Source organism: Monoraphidium neglectum (genome assembly GCF_000611645.1).
Source record: "Monoraphidium neglectum strain SAG 48.87 unplaced genomic scaffold scaffold00083, whole genome shotgun sequence".
Lineage (NCBI taxonomy): Eukaryota > Viridiplantae > Chlorophyta > Chlorophyceae > Sphaeropleales > Selenastraceae > Monoraphidium > Monoraphidium neglectum.
The window spans coordinates 1-11265 of record NW_014013545.1 but is presented as its reverse complement, the minus strand read 5'-3'; the positions used below and the strand labels follow the sequence as shown (position 1 = coordinate 11265).

The following is an 11265-nucleotide window of genomic DNA, read 5'->3' as shown; positions in this document are numbered from 1 at the left end:
GGGGGGGGGGGGGGGCAGCAGACGGCGGGTCTATGCAGGCTGTGGCGCAGCTGGGAAGGCGTGCTGGTGGCGGCAGCTGAGCATGGCGCGGTGGTGTTGCGGTCTCGGATGTTGTGCGCGCGACGCTGCCGCTGGTTCCTGGTTGTGGGACTGTGTGTTGTAGGGGTGGCATGACAGGGTGTGAGGAGTGCCCTTCAGCAGCCATGGTGGGGTGTTGAGCGGAGCCGGCTTGCAAATGCATGGGTGCGGCTGGCGTCAGTCGAGGCTTTTCAGTGCATCCCCACGTCTGGAGTGCCTGATGAACATCCCGCCTTCACGAGCATCCGCCGCCAGTCAGTCGCATGCAAGCCGGGCGCTCTGCCCCCCTCCCCCCACACGCACCAATCCACTCGCGTGCACGCGCACCACATCTCAGCACGCCGCTGCATCAACACCCTCGTGCCCCCCAACACAGACAACCCTTGAGCGCGTGTACGACCGCAAGAACGCGAGCGACATGGAGGCGCAGCCCTTCTACACCTGGATCCGCGACACATACATCTGGCACGTGGTCGCCCAGTTTGCGGCGCTCTACGCGCTCGGCGGCCTGGGGGCGGTGGTCTGGGGCGGCGCGCTGCGCATGTGCTGGGTGTACCACATCACGTGGTTCGTGAACAGCGCGGCGCACGTGTGGGGCTACCAGACCTACAACACCGGCGACCAGAGCCGCAACAACTGGTGGGGCGGAGGGGGGAGAGGGGGTGATTGCTAGGGGGGCTTGGCCACGGAAGCGCTGCTGGCGACGTGTGTGTGGTATGTGGGTGTACACGAGAGTTGTGCAGTTGTGTGTGTGCACGTGTACGTGGGTGGCGCAGCTTCAGCCCCGAGTGCACGTGGTCGACGCACCCTGTACGCCCCCCTCCAGGCGCCACGCGGCGCCGCGCGGCCAGCCGCGTTTCGCCGGCGGGCGCTGCGCGCCTCACCTTTTGCGCGCGCGCCCACCCACCGCCAACACCGCCCGACACCTCCTCTTGCCTGGTCTCCCCCAGGTGGGTCGGCCTGCTCGCCTTTGGCGAGGGCTGGCACAACAACCACCACGCCTTCGAGTTCAGCGCGCGCCACGGCCTGGAGTGGTGGCAGTTTGACATGACCTGGCTCACCATTTGCGCGCTCGAGAAGCTCGGCCTGGCCACCAACATCAAGCTGCCCACCGAGAAGCAGAAGGCGCGGCTTGCGTTCCCGCAGGCGGCGGCGCAGTGAGGGGTCCGCGGCTGGGGGCGCGGCGCCGCGTCCTTTCCGCCCGCGTGCGCGTGCGCCCGCCCGCGGGACGGCCCTCGAGGGTGGCTGGGGGCGCGGCGCATGCGTGGCTGAGGCTTGGTTCTGCATCCCGTGGGTGGTGAATGGGGTGTGTTTCCCCGCGCCAACTCGCGGCGTTGACTCGGATTTGTGTCTTTGGCGACTGTTGGATTACACAGCAACAGCATTTGCCCTGTACTGCAGCTGCCCGGCAGCTTCCTAGCATCCCCCATGAGCTGCCCCTGTTTGCACAGCGCTGCCCCCCCGTGCGCGCGTCGGCAACCATCACCTTGGGGCAGTGCGGCCGCCTGAATCCGTCCCGCGCCGCTGCGCTGCGCGCGCGCCACTGCGGATGCGGGTACCTGCGCTGCACGTGCGTCGGCGCGCCCTGGGCTGCGGACCCACCCTGGTGGGCTGCCTCCCGGGTACAGATGTGTAGTTTGGCCGTTTCTCAAATCCAGTCCACAACCCGCAGCTACCCCTGTGTCGTGCGCATGTTCCCACCCGTTATCCCACCCCATGACGCGCCGCCCGGCTGCCCTCCGCGCCCCCGCTGGCATGCGCGCCGCGCGGCGACCCGCGCCGCAGTAGAGCCGCGTGCGCGCTTGCCGCAGCCGTCGCGCGGCGGCGCTCTGCCATGATTTTGGCAGCGGCGCTGCGTTCGCTGCATGTGCTGTGGTGTGTGCGCGTCGTCACCGGGTTCACTGGCGCCTCACCTGGCCAGCCGTCGCACCTGGCGGTTGCCCCAGCCGAGGTGCCTGTGCTCGATTAGCGCAGAGCGGAAACGCACCCTTGCCCCACGACTTACCCACTCGCTTTGAGCCAACGTGCACCCTTGCACTTGTCTTTGCGTGCGGCCCCTCGTCTGTGCGTGCGTGTGCCCCTGTCGGTGAGACTGAGGTTGTGTAGGGCGGGCGCCGCCGGGGCGCCCCCAACCGTGCGCGCGGCGGCGTTGCCGCCCGCACGTGTTTGCTTGCTCCCGTGCGTCTGCAATCTTTCCGCATTACCGCGCACCCTCCGCGTGTGCCAGCGCGCAATCTGCGCATTTTGGGTGGCCACGCGAGAGCACTAAGGGTGCCGCGCTCGTTCCTATGTCGTTTGGCCATGCTGTGCGGCGCAGCGGCGCGCTGTGCGCGTCGGAGAGAAAAGGGCAGGAGTGCATGCATTAGGAGGGCGGCGCCGCGCAGCGGCGGTGGCGGCGCGCCCCTGCATTGATACTGGCCATAGAGGGAATGAACTCAAAAGAGAAGAGGCGTGCGCGAGTGAGCGTCGTCGTGCGCGTGTCGGAGGGGTCTCGCCGGTCGGGCGCGGACGGGCAGCAGTAGAGTAACCACCACCAGCGCTGTAATCGCTTTTCCGACAATTGTGACGATTATAACACACACATATCTGCCTGTTTGTGCGGTCAGGACCTGCAACGCAGAAGCGTCCGGTTGTCCCGCTGGTCCCCATATCGTGCAGGGGCGCGCTTTTTTGGCCCACCCCCTAGTCACGAGGTGAGGACGGCGCCTCCCATGCCTAAGCAGCGCAGACGCCGCGCCCATCACGCCTGGGCGGCGTGCAGAGCACACAGCTGGAGCGGCCAGGGCGCAGCTGCATGTGATACACGCCGCCAGCTGCGACGCGGCCCGCCGGGCGTTCCTCCAAGGATGACACATACCTTCTGATGCGCCCCCCGCGAATACAGCTATCTTTTGTTCAGTGCGCGGCCACGTCTACATTCACATTCAGCCTTGCTCATCGGAAGAAGCTCGATCGAAATTAGTGAGTTGCGAGGGATTCAACGACCGGACCTCGTGTCGGAAACGCATGTGCGCTTTGCCTGCCTGCATCGCCAATTTCACGTCGCTGACAGGATGAACTGGACATGTTGGGGGGCTGCAGTAGCGTCTGAGCTGAGCAGCTGGCGCCGCACCGCCCCCACGCCAATCCATCACACTGTTGCCATGGCCCCATTGGCCTTGTCAGCACCAATCTGATGCCCAGCTCCCTCATACCGCATCCTGTCCCTGGCTTCGCAGACTTTCGTGCACCCACAAAGCAACCCTTCAAACACCCCAAATCAAGACGGTCGCCGTCCCATCATCATGATGCGGTCGTGCACCTTTGCATCGGCCGGCCCGATGCGCGCCGCCCCCTCCCCCCTGGGCGCGCCCCGCGTCCCCCTCTCCGCGCCACCGCTCGCCGCCGCGCGCCCCTCTGCCCTCCTGCCCCACCGCGCCGCGCGCCGCGTCGCTGCGCGCGCGGCGACCCCGGACGACCCCCGCACCCCCACGCCGCTTGCCGGCGGGCCCGGCGGCATTGGTGGCGGGCCGACCGGCGGTTACGGCGGCCGTGGTGGCGGCGGCGGCGGCAGCGGCGGCTCCGGCGGCTCCGGTGGCGCTGGGGGTGGCGGCAACTTCGGAGGTGGGTGATCGGACGGCGCTCGCCTGTACCGCATGGATGCACTCGCACATTATCCCGAACACAAGTGCTGCTCGTGCCCCGCACCAACCACCAACAGCGTGTCGTCTGCCCCCTCATGAACTGCATCCCGTCCCTCACTAAGTCCCACCTCTCCTTTGCGGGTCGTGCCCGGCCCGCTCCTTAGCACCTCAAGCCCTCCCCAAACCACTCCACCCCTCTCCACCCGATCCAAACCCCCTCCAGACAACTTCCCCAATGGCGGCCCCGGCAAGGGCGGCCCCTGGTGGAACGACCCTACCTACTGGGTCGGCCTCGCCCTGGGCGCCGCGCTTGCGCTGCCCCTAATCAACGGCCTCAGGGAGGGCCGCGGGCCCCACCGCCAGGACAAGGTGCGAACTGGGACTCATTATAATCGTTCGGCTTGTCGCTTACAGACATTTGTGCCTCCGCCCGGGGAGTTCGATGCCTGGGTTTGATGGGAGCGCACGCTTTGTCGCACCCAGCTCCCTCAGGGTGCTGCGTCGCATCTTTCTGCCTGACGACGAGGGCGCGGGGCCCAAGCCCGACTTTTGCGTCGTGGGGGGCCGACACACGGTTTCCCCCTTGACTCACCACGCCCGCACGCCCGGGCTGTCTGCGCTTCTCCAGGTTGGCCCCTCTCTCCGCCTTGAAACATCCCTTCGCCCCTAAACCCACTCGATTTCCCTTTCCTCCCAATCCCAGGTGGAGGAGGGAATCGACAGGACCGCAGATGCCGCCAAGGACGCATACCGCAGCACCAAGGTGCGCCTGCTGCCCTGTGCTGGCGCTTGATGGGGGGAAGACGCTGGGACGCAACGTCTCGCTGCAGGACAGAGCCCAGGATGACAGTGACTGTGGCACAAAGCTTCCCCAATGTGACCAGAGCGGATCTGGACGGTTTTGCTGCGGCTTGTTTCATCACAAGAATTACAAGTATTGCCTGAGGGCGTTAACTGCCTTAGAATGAGGGGGGCAAAGCTCACAAAAAACAAGCTCGCACGGTGCTGGGTGTACACACAAAATTGGTTGTGGGATCGGCACGAGTGCCAACACAGGCGGTCACGCGCGATGTTGCATAAGCATGCGTGCGCCCTCCTTGCTATTTTCTTGGCTGTTTTGACACCATTGCGCCGCCCTGAAACGTCCCAACAGCGGTGTTGTGGCATCGCCCCGGCCTTCCCACACCTTTTACAAACCCTGCCGTGTGTTGTCCACCTTGCCAACCCAGGGCGTGGCTAAGGGCGCCAAGGGGGCCGCGTCCAAGGGGGCCTACGAGGTGGTGGGGGCTGCTGAGGTGGCCAAGGAGGAGACGCAGGGTGCCCTGGGCGCCCTCAAGCACCACACCGTGCGTGGGAGGGGAGGTAGAATGGGGAATTGGCGGCTTATTGCCGATAATTCGGGCTTGCAAGCTCCCTTTCGCGCTTTCGTGTGCCCGTGACGGGGATGCATGGGAGTTTCTGTGATTGTGTTCGCTTGTCAATGGGGTGGGATTGCGCCTTGGTACCCGTGGTGTGCACCCTTTGGATTTGGTGAGGACTGTATCATGGCAGCCACCCCACGCCTTGTGTTTTGGAATTTAATTCCAATCCAATCGATCAGTTCAACGGGGTGAAGTACACAATGACGACTCCGACACACACGCGTCATTGTGACCCCTTCTAGACATATCAACATCGGTGCCCTTCCTCTCCTCCCAAAAACACACTCAGGTTGATCCCGTGGCAGGGGCCGTGAGCGGCGCTGCCCATGCTGTTGGTGACAAGGCCGCGCAGGCCAAGGACGCCGTGCTGCACAAGGGTGGGTCCAGGGGGCGGGGCAGGGCCAGGGCTCTGCGCACAGCACATTAGCGCCTCGCGCTGCGCTGCCTTCCGCCCGGCTTGCTGGCTGCCTTGGGATCAAATATGACTCTTTGACAATCGAGTCATGTCGCGTGCCCTGGTGTCAGAATTCCGACTGTTGGTAGATAAAGTCATCTGTTGCCTTTTACCATTTGGAAGTAAATCTGCGTGCTCACGTTGGGATTCGAACCCCCTCCACCCCGCAGCGGAGGACGTGCGCCACGGCGCCCACGACGCGTACGTAGACACTGCCCACGCCGGCAAGAAGGCCGGCATCAAGTGAGGCGGGGACAGGCCGGGCCTGGTGGGGGCGCATCGTCTCCAGAAGCGTCCCTCAAGACTGGAGTGCCGGCCTGATGCCAGCAGACTGCCGGTTGTCATGCTGTGTGGCTTGATTTCCTTGCAGGCACCTCAGACCTGGCGTAATAATCCCAAGGCGTGCCTTGTCTGCAATTTTACCGCCTGTCCTAATTCCAAGGCTCTTTTGAGCTGAGTCCAGCACCACCGTCCGCTACCTGGCCATTGTCTACCGCAGGGCCAGGACAGCCGCCGAAGAGACTGAGCACAAGAGCCGCGGCTGGGTCGCCCGCCTGTTTGGCCGTGGCAAGGTGGGGCCTGCCGTGGTGTTGGTTCTGCCTGTTTTTTTGCGGGGGGGGGGGGGGGGGAGCAAAATTTGAAGGGGCACTTAAGCGAGTATTGTGCGAAATCATCACTCTCATTAACAGCATGGTGACAGAGCAACATCATCCACGCGTTGTTCATTCCTACATTGCCCGACCCCTCACCCTGGCAACGCCCTTTCACATCATTTGCCGCGCCCGCACCCGACAGCACGCGGCGGAGGACGCGCGGCACGCGCAGCGCCAGGCCGCCATCGACGCCGAGACGGCTGCTGCGGAGGGCAAGCAGAAGGCCAAGGGCTTTGGGGCGCGCCTCTGGGGCCGCGGGGAGGTGCGTGACCAGCCTGGTACTTCTAGCCCACTGCCACACTGGAGGCCGCACTTACATGTTGGGTGGAACATACACGAACGTTCGCTTGAGCTACAAGGCATGAGCTCAAGCGAACGTTCGTGTATGTTCCACCCAACATGTTGTCAGAAATGAGATACTGCTTGTTGTGTGATGCAGCCTTATCCGGTTGGTATTCGTGGTGCGCTTCTGCAACCCTGATGGTGCGGCGTCATTCTTGACTATCCTGTTGTGCTGCAAAACACTTCAGCACCTCTGGCCTCACCTTGCACAACCTTTTGTCGGTTTGCAGGAGGCGGTTGATGATGTGGAGCGCAAGGCCTCCAAGGCCAAGGACAAGGGGCGCCACGCGGGCAAGCAGGTGGGCAAATCAGTAACGCGAGTGCGGGGATCGCGGGCAGCCTTGCACCAGTCCTTTTAAAGCCATTCTGGTTCTGTTAGGTGCAAAGCGTGCATTGCAGTGATAACAAGCACGACCATGGCTTTCATTCAGGGATTGACAAGCTGGTTTTCACTGGCAAAACCTTGTGCTGTCGATGCTAATGGTCTTGGCAAGGCGTGAGCTTAATCCCTGGCGCTCCCCCGCGATGCACCCCCGCAGGCCTCCATCAGCGCCGACAGCGCCAGCCACCGCGGGCGCGAGGTGACCGAGGGCGCACGCGGCAAGCTGGCAGGCGCTGCGAACAGCGTCAAGGAGGGTGTTGGCGCCGCCGCCGGCAAGGTAGGGTCACGGCCTCCGCTGTGTTGATCCTGCGCCAGCCTGACTGCTGAATTTTCTGTAATTGTGCATGGCTGATTCCTTATGGGTTGCACTGCATCTGAGCCTTCTCAAAATATGTTTGAAGCAGACAGACAAGGCGCCATATTCCTGCTGCGTGGTAACCGCCAAAGACTGATTCCACAGTACAATTACAGACCGTCTCCTAACTTACACAAACCCCTGCCATGCTCCCGCCAGGTTGGTGCCGCGGGCCGCGCGTTTGGTGAGAAGGTGCATGAGGCCGGCGAGGAGATTGAGGAGGCTGCCTCCAGGAACCAGACCGCGGTGTACACAGGTGCGTAAAAGCGCACACTCTTAACGTTTCCTAGCTTCCTGTGTACTGTCTCACATGCGTGCTGAGGCGCGAAACAATGTCTCCGCTTCCAAATTACGGCGCGGCACGCGCCGCACGACCCATTTCACAAAGCAGCGGGTCGCCTGCGCCCGGCTTCGCCTCCACCCCAAACTCGCTCGCCTCACCCCACTCCTCCCTCTCTGCCCCCTCAAAACCCCTCAGCTGCGGGCGTGGCGGTGGGCACGGGCCTCCTGACGGCGCTGTACCTGGCCACCCCCAAGGAGACTAAGGACCGCCTTAAGGGCAACTTCAGGAGGGGCGCCGAGAAGTGAGCACTCACTATTTGGGGGTCTCGATGACTGGTTTAAGGGCCTGGATTGGATCGTTCCTCAGTCCAAGGGACGGAAGCAGGGGAGAGGGGTGATTAATCTTGCAGGAAATCTTCACGTCAGGGGCCCCAACCTCGTGCTGGAGGTTTGGTGTCAGTACTCCTGCCTTTAGCCCACCAGCTCGCAAGCTGGTGTGACCCGGCGTAACTTTTGCCCCCCTGTCATCCGCCGCGTCATCCGCCAGGGCGCGTGACGGAGCGAGGAACGCGGTGCGCTCCGCAAAGGACGGCGTGAACACCGCTGTGGACAAGGTGGGTGGTCAGGGTGGTATCTTGTTTCTCTTGGGGGGTCGCTGGCTGTGCGCATTGACAGGGCGACTCCTGGCGTTGAGGGTTGAGGCAGCATTGCTTTGGTGTGGATTTGCCACCACCCACCATTAACAGGTATGCTGCAGGCTGCAGGCTTCAATCACCTGCCCGCTTTGCTGTTGCTGCCACGCCCCGCTCCATCATGTGTCGAAGTTCTTCACCACCTGGCTTCACCCTCTAACACACACACACACACACACACACACACACACGCACCACAGGTGCAGGGCGGCCTCGAGTCTGGCAAGCAGGGCACCCAGTCAAACCTTGAGAACTCCAAGGACCCGGCGGTCAAGGGCATCGACAAGGCCGAGCGCAACGTCGGCGGTGCTGTCGACGCTGCCAAGAGGGAGGTTGACCGCGCCCGCCCCCGCTAAGCGCGTCGCTCCTTGACGAGTCGGCAGGCAAGGTGCATCCATTGATTGGTGCCGCAGTCGGGACGTGGGCTGCGAGCGGCTTGCTATTTGATGGTTGGGGACAGTTGCATCTGCTCACAACATGGATGGCTGAGGAGAAAACAAGGTCGTAGATTCTGCTTGTGCACAGGTGATCATACACACTCTCCAGCCTGAAAAAGCACATGAGGGTACGTGATGAAAGAGCGCAACGGCGAACTTCTTGATTTGCCGGATTGCCGCTGGCGTGATGCAAAGTACCACGATGCTGTGCTTGGGGCAGCCCTGGGCTGATCTGCCCCTTGTCAAGCTTGGAGCGTGATTGGGGCAGTAACTTTCACACGTACAACGTGGCGCCTGCATGCGCCCAAAGCACCTTGCCCCGCCCAGAGCGTTCAGTTGCTTTTGCTGCGCCTGCGATGCTGACTGTTGGTAAGTAGTGCTCTTCAACCAGCCCTTGTAATCAGGGTCGTTCCATCCTAGGACTGCGGCAGTGATGACACGCAGGTGAGTGTAGGCTTGGGGATCATATGTGATCACAGGTCCATCAAAAGGTCAAATCTGAGGCGTACCCAGCTTCATCCTGCCAGTGAGGCATACCAACTGATGATAGTCCATGAAGTAGCCAGAGCAAAACTAAGCCCGATACCTGATTCGTCTGAGCCTCCATGCAGCTATGCAGCCGCTGCCAAGCCATGAAACCCACCTGAGGTGCCTCCAAAACTCAGGGCCGTCACCAGTGCATTTCATGGCGCAGTAGCATTTCATGGCGCAGTAGCAGTCAAGACGCGAGGAAAGGAACCTGGAGATGCTGCAACAACTTCATGCTGCTGGTGTGTGCTTAGCTGATGTGTGCACTGACTCTTAACACACACCCTTGATGCGGGATGCTTGCCATCGCTTAGGTTTGGCTGGACGTTGCGCTTCACATCACATATGTGCTCTGGTATCACTGACCATGAAGTTGTCCTGCCATGCAGCTCGTTTGCTACTGGCTGATGCCATGGCCTGCCATGACGCTGCTCATGCGGAGGGGAAAGTTGGCCTAGCGGCGCAGGCCTTTAAGCCACAGACATGTCGCGCCTGGACGCCGCGCGCACCGCGATGGCGACTCAAGAGGCGCGCCACCAGGGCGTGCAGCAGGGCATGAGCAGTTGGTGTCGTTAGCTGTACTGAGGGGCTGCAGCGGCCTGCGAACAGGTGCAACTCATATTCGCGAGGCCACAGACATCAGGGTTTGCGGCGGAGATGGAAGGCAGAGATTAAGCCATGGGACGTAGCTGGTGGTAGAGCACAATGCCCCACATGTTCTGCAGCAGACACAAATGATGGATAGTCTGGTGCAGGACTGTAAAAGCACAGGATTGTCGTGTCGAAGTGCATCATGGCGGTTGTTGCTGCTGTCGCCGGTGCCTTCCTCAGGTTCTTAGTGGTGCATGTGCTGGATTGCTTGCTTAGCCACACCCACAGCTGTATGAGACTGTATACGAATTATTATCATCTTGTCTTCGTGATTATATCCGACACAGCCTCCTGGGGTCTCGATCCGCTGTGTGATCTGGGCCGCCCGAAAGCCAAGGGGCACAATGCTGCAGGCGCACATGTTGACGCGAGTTTTAGCATCAAGACCCCAGCTCTTTGTATCGGGCGCTGCCGCAGGCAGGTCACGGTCAGTACCGTTGTGTGCTGCTGATGCAACCCCTGCTCACAGTCGTTCATCTTGTATAATGCAGGATGGCGCTTCCTATCAACTGGGGGTGTGCGTGTCGAGAAGGACACCATGGGGGCGCTGGAGGTGCCAGCTGACAAGTGCGTCTTGAAGTCGGCAGAAGAAAAAGCGTGCGCCGCCGCATTCTGCGACTGTCGAAAAGGCTGTCGCTATGCACGATCGCCAACAATGCTGAATATGACAAAAGTAGATATATCAACGATTTGCGCTGGCCTGATGCGCAGGTACTGGGGCGCGCAGACGCAGCGGTCCCTCCAAAACTTTAAGATTGGCGGCCCGCGGGAGCGCATGCCGGAGCCTGTCGTGCGCGCGTTTGGCGTGCTCAAGCGCGCCGCCGCCAAGGTGCGGCATCCCTTCTTCCCAGCCAGGCGATAGGACTCGCACCGGCAGGCGAGGGGTGCATCAGGTGCCACGTGGCAGGCGCCAGGCCCCTCTACCCTTTCAGCAGCGGGTGTTGAGCTGCCTGGCGCCTTGTGCGGGCGTCGGCCGCCTGGTTTGGTGCCTCGCACCCAGCACCGCCACATGGGAAGTTGGACGAGGGGAGCCTCTTCTCTTATGCCGAGTCTCCGTCACTGCAGCGTTTAGAGGCCCTATTCCCGCGCCGCCCCCAGGTCAACATGGCGCAGGGCGTGCTTGACCCGAAGATCGGCAACGCCATTGTGGAGGTGTGAAACATGGGGAGGGGTTAGGTGATGGTGACGCCTTCACAGCTGGTCCTGCAAAGGCGCTGCTGCATTCATGGCAACGAGGCGCAGGCTGCCTCCATTCAGGCAGCAGCAGCAGCCACAGGCTTTTGGCACAAGCATCACCAGTATCACCACCATCAGCAGAGGCAGTAGCAGCAGCAGCTACAGCAGCTCTCTCTCTCTCTCTCTCTCTC

General features: G+C 62.2%; 3 protein-coding genes across 3 annotated transcripts; all 3 read left to right on the top strand.

Annotated features, from left to right (window-relative positions):
- Window positions 1–170: 170 nt before the first annotated feature.
- On the top strand, window positions 171–1239 carry MNEG_0908 (stearoyl-CoA desaturase (delta-9desaturase); the record flags this gene model as incomplete). Its single annotated transcript, XM_014050602.1, has 3 exons — window positions 171–206; window positions 455–717; window positions 1029–1239. 3 exons carry the CDS (start codon window positions 171–173, stop codon window positions 1237–1239), a joined length of 510 nt encoding a protein of 169 aa, XP_013906056.1.
- Window positions 1240–3398: 2159 nt separating this feature from the next.
- On the top strand, window positions 3399–8638 carry MNEG_0907 (hypothetical protein; the record flags this gene model as incomplete). Its single annotated transcript, XM_014050601.1, has 14 exons — window positions 3399–3681; window positions 3925–4070; window positions 4405–4464; window positions 4931–5047; window positions 5412–5499; window positions 5747–5819; window positions 6076–6148; window positions 6372–6491; window positions 6802–6870; window positions 7111–7230; window positions 7468–7564; window positions 7787–7892; window positions 8138–8204; window positions 8483–8638. The coding sequence occupies 14 exons, from the start codon at window positions 3399–3401 to the stop codon at window positions 8636–8638; spliced, it is 1575 nt and encodes a 524-aa protein (XP_013906055.1).
- A 1798-nt stretch (window positions 8639–10436) lies between these two features.
- On the top strand, window positions 10437–11056 carry MNEG_0906 (fumarate hydratase, class II; the record flags this gene model as incomplete). The annotated part of the gene is made up of 3 exons (XM_014050600.1): window positions 10437–10465; window positions 10610–10727; window positions 10997–11056. 3 exons carry the CDS (start codon window positions 10437–10439, stop codon window positions 11054–11056), a joined length of 207 nt encoding a protein of 68 aa, XP_013906054.1.
- Between the last annotated feature and the right edge of the window lie 209 nt (window positions 11057–11265).